The 18,897-nt window shown below is 42.2% G+C and overlaps 1 protein-coding gene across 2 annotated transcripts in view; it reads left to right on the top strand.

Moving 5' to 3' along the window:
* The first annotated feature begins 241 nt into the window (after positions 1-241).
* hhip (hedgehog interacting protein) overlaps positions 242-18,897 on the top strand; it is a 30,989-nt gene continuing 12,333 nt past the window's right edge. The window contains exons 1-8 of one of the 2 annotated variants that reach the window (XM_034130410.1): positions 242-1,019; positions 4,866-5,058; positions 9,087-9,231; positions 10,142-10,343; positions 16,186-16,337; positions 17,654-17,827; positions 17,951-18,094; positions 18,326-18,444. In XM_034130410.1, the coding sequence (XP_033986301.1) occupies positions 750-1,019; positions 4,866-5,058; positions 9,087-9,231; positions 10,142-10,343; positions 16,186-16,337; positions 17,654-17,827; positions 17,951-18,094; positions 18,326-18,444 (1,399 nt within the window). In that variant the 5' untranslated portion in view covers positions 242-749. Of the gene's footprint in view, positions 1,020-1,628; positions 1,687-4,865; positions 5,059-9,086; positions 9,232-10,141; positions 10,344-16,185; positions 16,338-17,653; positions 17,828-17,950; positions 18,095-18,325; positions 18,445-18,897 lie in introns of those variants that run through there. The other variant, XM_034130411.1, reaches the window with a different exon arrangement.

Genomic DNA, 18,897 nt, shown 5'->3' with positions numbered 1-18,897 from the left:
ATTAGATTAACATGATCTATTTAGGTTTTTTGAAGACTTGCGTAATAATTCTCTGCACTTTTCAGTGGATTGAGCCCACAGTGCGCCTCCCACTGCCTCCACTCACCGTCCTCTGCTCCACCAGGTAACTGTTTACCTCGACGTGGACGCGACTCTGTGGCCACATGCGCGCCCCCGCGAAGTCATACGTCACCGCGCTCGCTCCTCTTCTCGCGCGCTGGTTAAAAAGAAGGAGGAAAGAGCACGGGAAAACATGTGAGCGGTCTGAGGACTTTAGTGAGAGACAACTTTTATGTCTTCTGTGTTTTTTTGACCCCGTGCATGCACAATCCGCCTTGCTGTGCTTAAAAGGAATTACGTCTAAAGGAACGTCACGGCTCTTTTGCAGTTTACGGTGTTTTTCTGGGGTTTGACTTTTTGTGATCATCAGGATAAATTGTGTTATTGTTTCGTTTTTATTTTTATTTCTTAATTTCTTAGTTGTACTGTATAAGCAGAGGCAACCATAATTTATTGGTAAACATTTTTTTTTTATAGCAGTGGGTCAAATGCAGGCACCTGCTCTGACAAACAGCATATTTCTAATTTTCTTGTAATAGGAATCTACTGCTTTCAGAAATATAGCCCAAAACTAAAAAAATACTCACATTGCAGGTTAATACCACTCTTTTATTTCAAAGGGGGGGGAAGCTGGTTTTTGTTTTATTTTTTATATATTTTTTGTATTCATTTTATGATTTTTTAAAACTATGAAGCATTTGCAATTTGTCCTGGTCCTGGCCATCGCGGTCAACGTGTGGGAATGTGGAGACGCAAAATTCGGCGAAAGGGGAGAAATTAGCCCCAGGAGGAGAAGATGTTACGACGGGAGCTTGCCCAAGCGGCTGAAGAAAAGGGAGCGAAAAGTGTTGCTTGACGGCAGCAGCAGCGGAGAAGTTTGCCACAGGTTATACCCCCGTGTGTCCTGCTGTCCCACCAGGAGAGCCGCATATCAGATCCTGCACCGCAGGGATGCCAGGGTAGGTTATTATATCCCTCCACTACGCATGCATTTCCTTTAAATTGAGACACTGGGCTTTTACGGCTTAAACGCCTCAGGAGATGCATTTACAGCCCTTGTGTATTGTCATTCTGCCTCTTGTTACCGACAGCTGAATATGGGGATGGTCAGGGGAATTTGCCCTGGGCTATGCTGCCTCTGAGATGTAACAGTCTTATTTTAACATTCCTAAAGGGATATACCGTATGTGTGTTGTATGTTACCCAATTGCCCACCTTTCAATAGGCTTCCTTCCTTTTAAATGTTACCAATAAGTTCGCCTTAATAGTTGAAGCTTATGTTTGTAGTCTCTTTGTATCGCCATAACACCTTTAAATCGTCTAATAATATCTCTTCAAATTAACTTAAGTGCTCGTATAGTGTCCGTCTATGTTTTCTGTAAAAAGTGTACCTGCTCCTCTTGCTCACCTCATCTGAAGATAAACATATTTCGAGGTTTTGATGATTTTCACTTGGTTTGTTGTCACGCTTACACATCAACAAATGGAACGCACCTTAATTCAGCTGTCCAATGCGCTTCGGCGTTACCATGGTAATCACTCGCCGATTTACGTTACTTCACGCCACAGTCAACTGTCAGGAGAAAGGGGAGCTAGCTAAACTGTTGAAACTGTTTACCCCAAAAGGTAGGACCCCGGTTGTAACTTTTTATTAGCCGTCGACCTTTTTCTGCGCAGCTGGGAGGTGATAGCCCACTCTGCTTCTTGTCGTGTGTTTGACAGCTTGTTCTCAGCGTTTTTCCGGTGCAGGAATTTGTTTGTCTAACGTATTTAACGTTAAGGAAAAAGTCCCACAACACTCACCGCTCATTTACGTTAAACTCTTTCGCGTCGACCAAAGTGATACAAGAAGTGTAACAAATGTCATGTAACGAAGGCTTTTAACTATATGCTCAGTTTCCGTGGAGGGAAAGGCAGGACTGTATGTGCCAAACTTGTATCGGATTCCGTTGGGTCCTTACCGGGCCATTCTCATGTAAACCACTCCTCGAATGATTCAGTGGCTGGGTGGTATCTTACTTTGTGTTGCGACAAAAAGCCATATTGCATCATTTAATTTGCTCAAGTCATGCAAATAAGAGGAGGGGGGGGGAACTGAATAGGACGAACTCGACTTCTCTTCCTCCCCACTACACTGCCCACACACGGAGCCCTTTCTGATTATGGCAAAAGAATAACAACAACACCATTGTGTTTGTTAGTTTCACTAATGGGAGAAGCTGGAAAACATCACTCTCCCCCAGTCATCAGCCCTGTCCAAGTGTTAATGCCATTGAGAGGGTGTGTGTGTCCTTCACTATATCCCCCTGCCAACCAACTTACACCTATTCCCTGAGGACAAGTGTTTTGTTAAAGCTTAGCGCTTTCTACATCAGTGCTCTCCCTCTCTCTCTCAGTCTCTCTGACCATATGAGGTTTGCAGAGAATCACTGATTTATTGCATTTAAAAGAAAAGCAAGATTTCCCCCAAGTGTGGCATTGTATATTAATATGTTTGTTCCGGCAATTTCATTGGCAAAAACCATTATGCAGATGCTATCCTAGAAAGAAGTAATCCTGTAACAGCTGTTCTCCCACATGAAGCTTGGTTTGATGCCAACTTTAGAAAATGTAAACATCTGAAAGAGCCTGGGAATATGTTATTGGAAATGTTCTTTCTTACGCTTATATTGTTTCGTTTTAGTTTGATTACGGTTATGTTAATTGACCTGCTTTTTTAGCGTGTCCTTAGCAAAAGTGCAACAGTTGAGCCTCATTTTCTCCCTGCTTTTGAGGAACATACTCACTGAGATTCAGCATAAGACAACAAACAAAGGTCCACTTGTTCTGGTTTGGATGATGGCAACATTGGAGCCCATCCCAGCAACATATGGACACAGGGCATGGCTGAGAGCACACAAATGCTACTCTCCATGGACCTCGTGCCAGCCCATGGCACACAGAATCAATGGGCAATTTAGAGCAGGAGGGCAGGCATGCCTACGACAACGCATGGCATGAATTTGTAGGGCCCAGATACAAAGGAGCACACCAGGGTCACAGCCAGCCTAGAGCTCCCTTTTTTGAGGAAAAGTCAACAATTAGATAAAATATAGAACAGAAGTAGTGGGATTCAGATCTGACTATGTCTGACTCTGAAACCTTAAACAGGCCAGACTTTCATTTCCCCCTTCAATTTGTCCGTTATACTGCCTGTTGTGATGAGAGATTCTCTGTGTATGTTAGTACATTTTTCAGGTAGACCCTCAAGGTTTTGCCAGATGTTCTGCCACCTGTTGTGTAAACACGGCTCTGAATATCTTCTAAACTGAAAATCTTTTCCCCAGGTGCAGTTTGTTCTGCAGTCAGAGCGAAGTGTAAGGCATCCATATGTTGGCCTTGGGTCCCCTGGTCTAATTGACTTCGACAGACTGCTAATTTGTTGATACCAGAGTGGGAATGATGTGCCTGTCTATCTCTAAATTGGTGTTTACACATGGACCTCACACAGAGCAAAGCACTACCAGCCTGCCTGCCTGCCTGGCTGCCCAAGCAGTGCTGTTCTTGACCTAAAACAGATTACATTGTGTTTTATTACAGCTAATTTGTTATGTAAATAATCCTGCTAATTTCTTTTGGATTAACTCTTTGTGTATTTTTGCGGAATGATCCCAAGTCAGGCTTTGAGGCTCTTATTTGGGTTATTTTGTGCACTGGGATCTGTCAGACATGGGGATTGTAATTTGACTTTAACTGTTTATGAACTTGGGTAAGTAGGCAGTGAATGAGATGATTTCTTTGTTTATTTCTCCAAACAGACAGGGTGTTCCAACCTCAATGTTTAACAAATTGGAATCAAAGGATAGAGCATTGGATATCGCAGAAAATGTTGTTAGGAGAGGATAGAAGTGTGCTAAAGATTTACAATCTCCAATTGCGAGGCTTTGTTATAATTCAGTTTGACTGAATAAGATTGCAGAAACTCTCAGAAAATGTTTCAGTGGAAATAGACCGCACCACTTCCAGTGAAAATTGGGAGCGTTTTGCAGTGTGAATGGTGTGAATCTTCATGCTGATCGCAGTAGAGATACTGCAGACTTTCACACTATGCAAGTGACCGCCTGTTTCCTAGCTAATTCATCAGATGATGCTACATAAAAAAGAAAGTTGGCAATGCAAACTACCAACCCTCAGCGATTGTCAAATCTGCAGATCATGTAGAAGATAAACAGAAATCGTATTAATATTGATGTTTACAAATGATATAGAATGTGGAGTAATGGATTATTACTTCTTGTGGCACTTTACTTGTTGCTAGCAAGTTTATCTGACTTTGTAGTAATATGGGAGAGAGAGGTTGTCAACATACAGTTATTTACAATGTGTTGTTGTATATGGGTTGAGTAGAAATCATTGACTTTATGTGTGATAACTGGGATGATGTTGGCTTATTTACGACTGATTTGTGAGGGATGGAAAAAGTGCTGGAAAATGTTTAGGCATCTCTGTTTTAATAAAGGAACATCCAAACATTTAATCTAAATCCTTAATTGTACACATTACACGGACTGATATAAAGACTACATACAGTATGGAAAAAGTTAGATGACATTTGCATTTTTTTAAAGTATTTTGGACTTACTAGAATAATTTGGAAACGCAAACCCAACCGTTTTATAGTCTTTAAAAATCTTGAATAGTGTTTAAGTTTTTAGGGATTTATGATACAGAGGTTTGAAAATGCCACCTACAATCTAAACTAAAGAAATCAAACGTAAGCCCACCATTTTAATCAAGCATTGCTCCCTTTTGCGTGTGGTCTCCAGATTTTCTCCACCAACAACACCGAGTGTGGACTTCTCCTGGAGGAGATCAAGTGTGCTCGCTGCTCCCCCAATGCCCAGGTGTTGTTCCACTCCTTGGACATGGATAAGATGCCACACAGGGAGCCAGACCTGCCGCGCCTCTGCCAGGACTTCTGCCGAGAGTTCTACTACACCTGCAGGGGGCACATACCAGGTAAATTATACAGATACTGATGACCATGAATGTGAATTCAATTATACCCCCTGCTCGGTTACCTGGTGATGACACAAGCAAACATATACACATACATAAAGTAGATAAAGTAGGCATACGTGATGATTCCTGTCTCATACATTTGAGATGAAACTGACACCTCTGATTTTGATTAATTAAAATTCCCAGTAGAGGCCTCGTTTCTCATTGAGACGCAGCCTGCACATGTACAACTGGCAGATTTTTGGACTTGTGCAAGAAGTGGTGCGTCAGTAGTCTGGTCTGTGAATATTTATTTATCCAGCTCTTACCTCATCTGACCTCACCTCCATTTGTTGCTGAGCTTGTCTCACCGTTTGCTGCCTCGCTCCTTGCTTAACAGTTGCACTTTAATGCATCACTAAAATGACCCGCCACATACTGCCTACATAGACACCAGTTTTCTGATTAGTCTGCAGTCTGATGTAGCACGTTTTGTCAAGCCAACAGCAGAGCGATATTTTAGCTATTGTTATGACACGGTATTCAGTGTAGCTGTATTTATGGAACCAGGTGCAGATAGTTTTGTTCTCTTGTCTCCGTTATGTTTGTTCAGATCATGCAAGTTTGTTTTAATCAGCGTACACTTGCAAACATTGGCTTTTTTTAAAGACCTTGAGAGTACTAACAATACACAGTTTTGAAGCATTTCCTGACACGTGAATGGAAAATATTAGATTTGCAAAGGTGGGTGTGAAAACATGTACGCAAGGCGTCCTGGATACTGCTCACTGGACTTAAGTGCTGGGGATGGTCCTGTATTCGGGATGCATCAGCACCCTGGCTGTGGTCTAGACATGACTTCTTCAGACATCAAATTGTCACTTAAAAACTTGTGGCTCATGCTCTGCCACCACCGTGTTTTCGTTAAAGTTGTAAATTCACATGAAACTAAAGTTGAAGTGTTGCTCTGCTTGCCCCCAGTATCTCTGACCCTCAGCTCTACTATGAGATGGCAGAATTCCTAGAACAGGGGGTAAAAAGCCCCTCTGCCCTTTGAAAGCTTTTGGTCCTCCACATTTCCTTTGAAGGGATGCAAGATCACAGGTACCTGTGCTTTCATGGCATACCGAACATGATCAAACACTTTCTGATCTCCTCCAGCCAAGTCTTCTTCCAATCTCTGACGCCACAAACTGATTAGATCTACTCAGATTTGCAAACAGAGAACAGTTTCAAACACACTTGTCTGCAACCCACCCACATGCTACAGCTCAAGTCAAATATCAAACGCATACATTCCATGTGAGTCCATCCTCGTCTGCATCTAATGGCCTGCTCGCATATCTTGCACAGCACTTGAACTACACTTAAGGTCGGCGAGTGGAACTCCAAAGTGCGTAGAAAGAGGGAAGAAGAAGAAGAGGAAGAAGGAGACTTGTCTGGAGTTACATTACTTGCTTCTGAGCTGACAGACATATGGGCTCAGAGAGTCAAACCAAAAAAGCTCCAGAGAGAGGAATCTGGAGAAGAATCCCCCCTCCCCGTGTCCACCGTCATGCTCCTCCCCGCTCACCCCCCCCCCCCCCCCCCCCCCCCTCAGCCCTCCACAGATCAGCATATGTGGTGACGAATGACACATTTATTTTTCTACAAAGGTTGTGTGTATGTAAAACTGCTGAAGTGCATCAAGATGTCAAGTACTTTGGGTGGGCCACCCAGGTTGCCTTGGAAGATAACCAGATGGAAGTATAACGTTAGCGCTGTGGAGCCGGGAATATGGACGGAGTTCTCTCTCTTTCTCGCTCTTTCTCTCTCGCTCTTTCCCTGTCTTTTTGGTTTTGCATGGTCTTTTACTTGTTTTGTTTTTTTACTTTTACACGGTACAATAAAGCTGGAACACAAATAAATATAATAAACATTATTATACAAATGCATACCTTACTAAACACAACAAGCTTGAAAACATAGTTATCTGATTGCAAAAATGTTAATAATTGTGTTGGGATTTTTAAATATTTAATACATTTTAAATATTTAATATAGATTTTTTTTTTTATTCAAGCTCTGGATCTTACCATGCAAGGCAGCAACAGTATATATTACCAAAAACCTGAACTTTACCTAATTCAAAATGTCTGGCCTAAGGTATTAAAATGAAACAGTAGCCTTTACTGCATCCATAACTGTCGTCCTGCTCCCATGAAACGTTCTAGCAGCCCTTGATTAGGCCATGTACTTAGCCCCCATTTCTTCATAAAGACATTTACTGCCTTCACTCTCACTTCTGCCCGGAGGCCTCCTACCTTCCTCGTACTCCTCTTCTCCCATATCTTCCTCCCCCTCTTCACTCAGCCCCCCACCCTGCACCCGAGGTCCCTAACCAGCATGGTTAAGATAACTGCAGACACAAAGTGAGTGAGTGGGTGGTATGGCCAGCGCTCGGTCTGTGTGTGTTTGATCTCCATGTTGTGTTTAGATGTTTCAGGGGATATCCTATCACCTCCAGTATTTGGTGCGGTCAGCGCTTGCGGTCGGTGTGGCAGGAGAGGCAGATGAAAGGAGGGACAGGGAGAGTCCTGTTTGTGTTTTTATCACTGGTGTATTTGCTCTCCTTCTTTCCTCTGAGGGATTGGCTAAAGGAAACAATATTGGCAAGATTGTTTTTAGGTCGCAAAGGGCCTCTGAGACCCACTGCACACTTAGCTTTTTGCCGGGAAAAGTGTTGTGACTGCACAGGATGGAGGCGTAGCTGCGTGTGACTGCTGTGTTTACACAGGTCATTTTTTGCTCTGGCACTAAAACATTTTAGGTAAACAAGCAGTCCAAAGGGAAATGAGGAATGATGTGAATCACATGCTTAATTACTTGAATACAATTAGTATGTCAAATCAATGTTTTTACATAGACATCACATAAATATCACATTTAGGGATGCCTGAGAAATGTAGGATTATTAAAAAGTGTTTTCCTCCAATTTATTAAAATAACAATGTTGCTTAGGGTAAACTATCATCCACTGTTACTATGGACACTACACTAATGTGACTTTTTGTCACGCTGATTTTGACAGGTGACAGTAATAGCTTTGACATGGCGTGCCCCTTGACGTGTGTGTGTTGCAAGAATTTGCCAAATTAAATATCCTTCAACTAGCCTCATAATGTGAGCTGTTATGACAACTGAAATGTCATATTCTGTGATCTCTTCAAGTAAATATGGAGGTAGTTAGATTGGGTTTGTTTCGGTTGTGTTTGGGCTGTGTGAGCAGAGCCTTCACCAGCTGGGTAAAGGGAATTGGATTGTACTCCTTGAAAGGTCAGGGCTTTGTCACTAAGATTAGAAGCTGCAGATGAAAATCACTCTGAACCTGCTTCCTTGAGATGGCTAAAGAGAGAGATACACTGAAAGCATTCATACAGCGCACAAGTTGTTACAATGAGATGTTTGTACAAATCAGACAAGATACTAAACTGGATTGTTGCTGAGGATTTGAATGTGTCATCTGGTTAAGAATGTATAATGAAAGTGAAATAAAAAAGCAAACCCTTACTATGATGCAAAATGAACTGAAGAAAACCAGTCCCTTTTTTTCCCACAAGGACAAGTGCAAAAGTATAATTTCCTAAATCAAAATAAAGACAGTTTAACTGTAATTGAGAATGCAATCATGTTTCTCTCCGAGGAGGCATATTTAAAGATGGGTCTTATCTGTGATCCTTTTGGTTTGGCTCAGTTTCTTTTCACTTGTTCATTTCAGCCCAGTCAAGCCAAGATTTGGTTTGGCTCATCAAACATATCTCCATCACATCCTTTCTCTCTTCCTCTGTCTCTATTTTACTACATTGTCCTCTCTTGCACTGAGAATTCCATGCACACCGTGATAGTACCGCTTTGTACAAAACGTACATGTGGAAAGTAAGATCCAAAGTACTATAACAACTATTTATTTGATTAAGCTGTCTACCTAAACCCAGTGTATACATGTCAGTTACCCTGCATCTACAGTAAGAGTAACCCCCTCTGTCTGTGTCTGTTGTGTTTGCTAGAACTGTTCCAGGCCGATGTGGATGAGTTCTGCCAATACTATGGGAGGAGAGATGCAAGTCTGTGCTTTCCAGATTTTCAACGAAAGCAACCGCAAGGGCAAGATTCCAACTACTTGGGAGATGAGAAAATAGAAGATATCAGCAGGTTTGTAGCCTGACTTTTACTATGCTTTTTTTCCATTTGAGGGTTGAGTTACACCATATATAAGATGTACTGATCGTTATTTTCAACGAGCTTTGGCTAGTACTTAAATGTGTTTCAGCCAAGTGAACGTTTAGGCTTCATTAATACTTATGAGTTTACATTCATGACATACAGTCAGGATTTTATTGTTTTCATAGTAACAGGCTGTCACATATTCTGGGTTCACTGGTCTATTTGGACATCGTCTATACTCTCAGACAGAAATGCTAGGCCATCTCCTCTCTAATCCTAAAGTTTGTCCAGACTGCATTTGCTCAGCTTTGCTCACATAATGAAAATGCTTATCCTGCGTCATTCTGGTTGCCTCCCTCACTGCAAAGGTCTGTACATCACAGAGGGCTTTGGCCTTTTGTCCATGGGGGATGCCTTTCATCTCGGTTCCCCCTGAGGCAAGAGGGCCAAGCAGCATGTGCACCTGAATTGCAGCAACTAACATTCAGTCAAATAACTTCCACAAGTTAAAGAGTCAGAGGCTTATTGTTGGCTTCTGTGCCTTATCTTCTTGGGGTCTTCTCAGGTAAATGAGAAGGAAACTCTCGTGTTAGTTATGGGCTTACATTAGGGGAATTTAGACACCGAGTTCAAATGCAAAATGACCAAACGTGATATCCCACCTTAAAAACAAAGAAGGTGTGTTTGGTCATTTGGCACATACATCGGCAAATAGCAGTAAAGCAAGGTATTCCATTAAGATGATCATTGTTAATGTCTTAAAAACGATTTATGTTTCAACTGTAGTTTTGTGTTATTGTGGATTATTTCATGCTTCCTTCAAATGTCACCTACCTTATAACTGGATTATTCCCTGCCACCATCAGTCTCTGACCTTTTGTCTCCCCTTGTTACCCAGGAAACACAAACACAACTGCTACTGTGCCCAGGAGGTGTTGAGTGGTCTGAGGCAGCCGGTGGCCCTGGTGCACTGTGGTGATGGATCCCAGCGGCTCTTTGTCCTGGAGAGGGAGGGAATTGTCAGGATACTCAACCATGACCTGGAGCTAATCAAGGAGCCCTTCCTGGACATACACAAGCTGGTGCAGAACGGCCTGAAGGTAGGAACGAATCTGACTTTATAGTGTTGACAGTGTTGGAGGGAATCCAGATGTTATATGATATAATGGATATGATTTGAACACAGATGTTAAGGGATTTGAATGAGGTCGCATGAAGTATTGTTTGCTACATTGCTAGATGAATTTGCGAGAGCTTTAACACAATCCTTTGCAACACAACTTTGTGCACCTATGTAAACGTGTGAGGAACATCTCCAGCCAAGACAAATCCCTTTTAAAAGTGCTGCCTGTTCACTATTAGTATTCAATTATATAATTACACCAAACAAGCAGTCATTCATCAAATGTGACCGTGGCTAATCATTACGCTATTATCTGCTAATTAACTGTACATACAGCACACATTGTGCTCACTGCTAATTTTCTGCTAATTCGCACAAGATGGGTTAATGGCTTTCTTAATCTCTCCCATATTGTTCCTATAAAGGTTCTTACATCCCACATGGTTACCTAATACTTAACATCGTGTCTTAACTATTTACCTCTCGTAGTGACTGGATCAAACTGGATCAAATTGTCTACACTCTTTATTCACTTTGAAAACAATGTTTATCAACTATCTGATATCCTTTTGATTTGATTGAAAAGACTGATATGTCTGTTTTTTTTTTTTACAGCAATAAGCATCTATTTAGCATTTACTGTATATTGTGTATCTTTACCCCCTACCATCATGAAAATGCACCTGCAAGAAGAGGGGACATGATAGGGGTGTTGAGGGGCGCATATAAAAAGGGCTCAACTTCTGTTTGGCTTTGCGCCAACTCTGAGAAAAATAAACATAGGCAGAGCTGTTAAAACAAAAAAAGGTGCACATGAGGTATCTTATGTCATTAATGACTTTACTTAGAGTCTGTTGCAGCATTTTAGGAATTGTTACGACAGTTGTTTCATAAAGAAGATATATATATGCAACCGATTGTGGACTGTGCTTTAATGCTAGAGCTTTGATTGACTTCCTTCCAACATTGGAAATGTGGCGAGACTTGAACTTACATATTTACAATACAACATATCCTGTAGTTCTAAGATTGCTATATGGGTATCTCAATTGCAAAAACACTGTACTCATTAGGGCAATGTCATACTATTTGTAACCAGTAATCCTTACTGCATCTCGGATTTTGAATTTGAGAATTGTTTGGAATTTGTTGTGATTGCACGAGATGTGGGGCACACTCCCAGACAGGAAGTTTATCTATCACGCTACCTCCTGCTCGTCCACTGACAAGACCCTTTGCTTACAAGGAGTCAAACGGAGCACAGCGATTGAATATGCAACTGCCCCCTGCGGTATGCTCTCGCTGCTCTGCTGTGCTCCCTTATCATCATTCAATCCAAACTGGTTGTGGATAAAGTGATCATTATGACAATTAGACGTGGCTCGATCCCCCGCAGGCCTCAGGAGTCCTATTCTGTGATGTTGGCTGGCGGATTGGGCTCCCAGCCACACGGGGTGAACAGAACCAAAGGAGGGCTAAGGTGTTTACTGGCAGCATCAACAGGATGGAGCTGCCTTTATACAGAGAGAGGAACCCAGGCCCCCGGGAGACAGGGCAGATAACGGGTTTATCATCAGCTCCATGCACATGCTTTGATTGTAATGTTCTGTGTTTCCTTCTGCTCCTCTATCCCCCTCCTTCCACGGATCACCCCCCGGTGCCAATTAAGCTGAACTGCACAGAAACAATGCTGTGCTGTGGTGGTGTGGGCTCCTAGCTGCGCTGTGGGTGTTCTTCTCCTGAAATCCAATCTCTATACTCAAGCCCCCCCACTCACCCACCCACCCACCCACCACACATTCACACACACACACTATCCATGTCATCATCGCAGTGGTCTCTCCACAACTAGCTCACATTCACACACCTCTACCATGTTGGTGAATGTTAGACAATCCCCCTGATTGGACAGAGCCCTGCTACAGGATGTGGTTCAGAATGAGTGCATGTAGACCAGTTAGATTACTTTTTACCAATGTGCTGACTATTACTGGATGTTGTAGTCCAATACCAATGCAAATACTTTTGATGAAAGAAGGAAAGGGAATACACTTTAAGCTGCCTATTGGTTTTCGTTAAAATAAATGTTTTGACATGGTAGTAAAATCCCCTGAACTTCTGTTCTAATTGTTTTTTACTTTTCCATTATACCAAACACAAATCTGTTGTTGCCCATTTACTGGCTGCAACATCCTGTCATAAAACAACAATAGAAACCAATTACAAAAGATTGCGTTGCTTCAGCTTGGAAGCACTATAGTAGTTAGTCTGTTTTTCTACAACAGATTCAACAGATTCAACAGAAGATATATTACAACATATAACTTCAGGTGATAAGGTCTATTCTTTGTACAGTACAATTCTCTACTAATTACAGCAAGTCTCAGACTAACACCATCTTGCACTGTACAAGAAAAAGGCACTTGAGAGTAGCGCGTGCGGTAGTGACAGTGAGTTTTATAAATGCAGACATCTGAGCATAGCCACCCAAAGCTGACAGTCCACTGACATTAGCCCGTGTAACAGGGGCAAAGGGGCCCGCATTAAAATATTTCACTGCTTAAACAAATAAGTCACAGCATGTTATTCTTTCTGTCCCTGCTCCGCTGACAGCTGCTCTACATTCTCAACGGCCATCAGGGCTGAATACGGACGACTAAAAATAGTGGCCTCATCTTCGCCATAACTCAAACTGATCTCACAATGATCCCCAGCGTAAGGCCAGAAAAAGTCCATTCAATGAATGTCATGGTTCAGAAGATCGATTATATCTTATTCTTTGTTGGTCGGAGATGTAAAGCGTCATGAGATTGCTGTGAAATCGTCACAGGATTTATGCATCAACCGGCGGAGGAGTTTGAGTGGAGATTTGAGTCTCATTGTACAAGGGAAAAGCAGAGAATACTACGCGGGAAGTGTGTGTATTGTGTGTGTGAGGGAGGGAGGGAGTTGTGAGTGCAAAAGCTTCAGGTAGTCTTTGAGTGAAGGGCGTAGACATTGTTTTGCTCCAATCAAGCCATGTGGAATGTCTTTTAGTGGCGGTTTGCCCACGAGCCAATGAGGAAGGATCAAAAGGTAACAATGCATGAGCCAACACGCGCGTCACTGGGACTCAAAGACAGCTGCAACACGAACAGAATTGAAAATTGTAGCGTTGTGTGTGTGTGTGTGTGTGTCGCTGCCTCCACCGCTCAGACAGGACAAGCATTCCATGTAATGCGCCGTGAGATGTGAGATAACAACCGAGTCTGCACCTCACTTTCCCAGCTTTCTGTGGAGCGACGCCAACACTTTGACAGTGCCAAAGCCGGAGCCCCAGAGAACAGAATTGGAGGGAAAAGAGGAATGCAGAGGCAGGTGTTTGTGAAAAATGAAGAGATAATACCTCATGAGAAATTCAATCAGAACCCCCTGCCTGGCTGTGGAAGAATGATGGCAGTCGTAAAAAAAACTCAAAGATGTTCAAGGGAAAAATGGAGTATGGAATGTGCTTTGAGTTGACACAGCAGAGTCATTTGTATAGTTTGAGGTTTGGAGATGGCAGGCATTATAATCAGCACAAATTAACATCTGCTATCAAGGTAAATTATTATTTATATGAGTGTTTGCAATTAAAAAAAGAATGTGGAAGCTACCTCTATATTTTATTTTGTCATCTTATGTGCTGAAGGTGAAAAGTACAGCATAACACAGCATATTTTAAACTGCTGTAAATGTACCATGAGACAAGGCAGAAAAAACACTCCTAAATCTAACTACAGCTTTTAAACCAACAATGTTGAAGCTGAATTCCCCTAAATTAACTTTAAAGCTGACAATATGTGAGACCTGCCGTTTTTCTAAATGAGCTTGTTTGTACAGTATATTATTTTTTCAGGTTTGTCTTCTTTTAATCAAGGTATCTCCTCTGCAGTAAAAGCCTTTCTGATGCAGTGTTTGTTTACCATGGCTCCATTGCGAGCCCTGCTGTTCGCCTGCTGCTGAAGGAGCTAGTCATTAGCAGGAGACCTTATATTTCAGCCCATTTAACCACAGTGTATCTTGGTGGTCCTCCTTTGGCTCCGGATCTAGGCCTCTTTGGAGTTGTGGTCTTTGACCCACTCCCTATGGTGAGTTTATTTTAGGGATGTGGGTCACTGCCTCCCCAAATTCAACATATGGATCCAGCATTTGAAGGTGAAGTTGGGAATCTCTTTTCCCAAGATGAAACCTATTGACATTCTTTGGCAAAGTGCATTCTACTCTGCTCTGACTAATATCCAGCTGTACCGTGTGTTGTATCGGCTCCCACATAACTCCTTTTTTTATTTGAGTTCAATGATCTGACATTTAGTAGTACTCATAAATTCGCTTTGGAGGAACTGCTTTTTGGGGTGGAGATTTATTCGTCCACTTTCACAAGATTTCACTTTATATCCAGATTGATAGAACTCGTGTGGCTCATTATTAGGGTCTCTGTTGTGGCTCATTGGTACTTCAAGTTCATTCCTTTGCGAAGACTCATCCCTTTCGCATTTGCATGTGGCCCGTGTCACTGCTGTGTTTGACTCGGCCGCGTCTAATGCAATCCAAACAGAACTATGAGATTTGAACACCGATGTATTATTTGTTTTCCTTGGCCTGTGACTTAGACTACACCTATCAAGGGCCTGCCACTAATGTTCAAATCTGATCAAATATATTTCCTGAATTCCTTTCTTCCTTCTACTATTTTGAGGGAATACCTTGAGGATGAGACAGCTGTGTTAGTAAATGATACTTGTTTGTTTGCCATGAGTGAGATAACTTCTCTGCGTGATGCATCACTTTTGCTTTCCTCAGTGGAAAAAAAAGAATCAAGCTGTTTTAGAGGGATACAATCACACAGAGACCACTTTATAAACATTCTTCACACCTAAGTCTAGCATTCTGTTCATTCTTTGGACAAGAAGAAATAGTGAGGGAGAGTAAAACATAGAAAAAGGGCCGACCTGGCCTGTCTTGCCTAGGGAATGAATTGCTGAAGCTGATTATTACAGCTAACTATGATGGGAGGACCACCAGGGTAGTGACAACTGATGTAGCTGCCTCCGGGGTGAGACAAAGGTTTACATATTACACAAGCAATTTAGATGTTTTCTAAACATGTTGCCAAGACAGTGGGAGTTGGCAGCTCTCTGCCCCCCCCACCACCTCCCCCTCCAAGCCTTGAATTTTGCATGGATTTTGTGTAAACCAGTAAAGAGCGAGGGGACGTGGAGCAAAAAGCACGGACTGAAGCACTCTGCACTTTTGTGCTCTCTATGAACTGTGAGTGAGCTAATAAATTCTTTCAGCCACTCAGCGTAGCATTCACGGATATCCCCCAAAGATTACACACACAAATCACTGCACAATGGAGGCCACCGGGAGGGCCCGAGCGTCACAGGGGCCCCACGACCCTGTGGACAAGCGCACATAACCAGGCTGCAGAGAAGACTGCGTAAAGGCGGGGGGTTGTAGAAGAGGCGCAGCTCTACCCAGAGTCAAATGCTTTATAATGGTTGGTAATGGTATATTCAAGGAGGTTGGTGAAGGTGTGAAGTGAAACAGGCGAGGGTGGGAAAAGAGAGAATGGGAGAATAGCAGGGGTGTGAAAGGGAATGTGATGGATAAATAAAAAAGAGGGATTAGAGAGGGTGAAGAATTAAAGAAGGTGGGGGGTGATGGGTGTGTAGAGGCTGCATGTAGTGGTCCGGGTGATGATGAAGATGACCGAGGGGGGTGATTCCAGCCCGAGCAGAAGCCAAGGAGGGACATAATTAACTCCTGGATCTTTTGTGTTTCTCATCTGACTGCAGGGTGGAGATGAAAGGGGCCTGCTAAGCCTGGCATTCCACCCCAATTACAAGAAGAATGGCAAGCTCTACGTCTCCTACACCACCAACCAGGAGCGCTGGGCCATCGGACCACACGACCACATTCTCCGTGTGGTTGAATACACCGTTTCGAGGTAATGGGAGAAGTGTGTGCCAAATCTACCTTAAATATGGGCCGTTCACTGCCTGAAAGGAAACCCAAACCTCAGCTGCCTCGTAGTCTACATACGTTTAACTGACCCATTAACTATTGGGGATGGATAATGCCTGGCCCACTCATTTAACCGCCGAAAAACACAGGACAGTTTACAACGTGGTCAGTCGTAATTTGTAGCGATGCATGGCGATTGGTGTAAATTCCCACAAATTGCTTTTCAGTACATCTCCCATTTGACTGCTAATGGTTCAAAATTCAAAAAGCACAATTTGTAGAACTGTTAACCTTTTTAAATGAAATAAGAATAGGATGAAATCGAAAACTTATTGGATGTTGTAAAAAAAAAAGTATTGTAAAACCCTAAAAGGAATGTATTATAATAGGCTGTTCCTATCCAACAACACTTATTTGACACATTTCTGCCAGAAACCATAGGAACCACAGTAAATCCGAAAGCTTTAAGAGCACACAGCGTAACATGGGCGTTTATTTGCAACACTCCTGTGATGATAGTGACGTTTGCCTTTCGCTGTGTCGATACCTCACACTCCCTTGACAATGACCTGTAATTAAGAAAACAATCTTCTCTCACGAACGTGTTTAAGTGTTACATTTTAATTTGCATAATCACAGTTGTATGTTTAACTTAATGATGTAATCTTCATTATAGTCTTGGCATGCAGTCATGGTGATTGCAGCGTATAGTCTTTAATTTGAGGGGCGAATAGAGAAATGACTACTCAAAATAACACATCATGAAATATTTGTTGCTGATACTGTAAAGCCAAATCCCCACTTTGCATAAGAACTTGTGCAACATTGTGTTGTATCCCCACCCCACGGTCTTGGTCTTACTTAGACAATGCTTTAGATTAAATGTCTCCAGACAGCTAACCATTTAAACTCATTTAATGTTGGATGTTGTAAAGTGTATTATGCATGTCAGCATTTCTTATCCATGCCTTGGGAGCATTTTATCAACCAACATAATTATTCAAGTAATGACTGACAACATGAGTGGGTACTTATGTATAAAATAATTTCTCACGCAGTATAGCAAAACATTAAATGGCAATTATGTTGAAGCAATCAAGAGCCAGCTGCTCCAAAAAAATACTTACGAAGACCATAATACAGTGTATAATTCAAATATTTATATGAGAGTGTATTGAAACATGTAGGTATTTAGATAGTTTTCATACTTCTTATATATATATGTTACTATGTAGTGTAGCAACCATTATTTCTGCACCCTCTGACAGAAATGACAATGACATTTATGTTTTTTGTTAGGAAAAACCCGAACCAGGTGGACACCCGGACGGTGCGCATGCTGATGGAAGTGGCCGAGCTGCACAGGAAGCACCTTGGAGGTCAGCTTCTGTTCAGCCCTGATGGTCTGCTGCACATCGTCCTCGGAGATGGCATGATCACCCTGGATGATATGGAGGAGATGGATGGACTCAGGTGAGATCAGAGGTCTGAGAAACACACTATCAATGATCAAGTGTTGGTGTGTGTAACAAGATTGAATCACTTCGTAGCTCCCACCATCGTGAAGGTGTATTTTCTTTGTGTTTTTGAATGCAGTGATTTCACAGGGTCCCTCCTGAGGGTAGATGTGGACACAGACTGCTGCACATCCCCTTACTCCATACCGCGGAACAACCCGTACTTCAACAGCACCAACCAGCCACCTGAAATATTTGCTCATGGATTACATGACCCAGGCAGGTGAGTGAAACACTTGAACTAAACAGCTGTTCCTGGCTGTTCCTTCAATATTGGGGTAGTGCGACTGAATCAAACTTTTAACACCTTTCTTTTCTGTCAATGAATTTGAATTTGTGGTTTCATGAATGTATTTTCCGAAAGGTTTCTCATAAACTCTGCTCTTAGGCCAACTTGCTATGTGCAGTTGGTTGGTGTTTCTCCTGTATTAACCCCTGATATTCTGAACCCTAGGTGTGCAGTGGATCGGCTTCAGTCGGACAATGGAAGCCTCCTGATGCTCTGTACAGACACCAGTGGCAAGAACACATCCGCAGGAAGAATACTGGAGATAACTCCGGGCAAAGATTATGGTGAGCTCATTATTTTGCAATGTTAACATAGTTCATGATAAAAATAACTGATTGCAACATTTGTCTGTGTTTTGTTTGAGAAAGACATGAAAATATATCAATTTCTTGGCTTCACGGTTATTCCGCTGAAAATGACATCTGTTTCACGACTGTCTTTCATTTTGTAAGAACATGGTGTTTTGGCAGCAAGTTCAGAAAACACCCCGGGTCGAGTGCAGAGACAGTGAAGGTTGAACATAAAAATGATGTGATCTCGAAAGATTCCCCCCTTGTGGAGTGTATATTTGCCAGGGGAATGTAATATCGTGTCCACAAGTAAGATTTAAACCTGTCAACAACAATAACTGTCTAGATGATGGTTGAGTATTGTTGAAAACACAGCTGAGAGGGGCCCAGTTCTTCTCACATTGAGAAAATAATCAATAACAGCAGTTCCTTCACAATGCTTACACT

The sequence above is a fragment of the Trematomus bernacchii genome, unplaced genomic scaffold (assembly GCF_902827165.1).
Source record: "Trematomus bernacchii unplaced genomic scaffold, fTreBer1.1, whole genome shotgun sequence".
Classification (NCBI taxonomy): domain Eukaryota; kingdom Metazoa; phylum Chordata; class Actinopteri; order Perciformes; family Nototheniidae; genus Trematomus; species Trematomus bernacchii.
The sequence above is the reverse complement of the archived record's forward strand: the minus strand, read 5'-3'. Positions and strand labels throughout refer to the sequence as shown.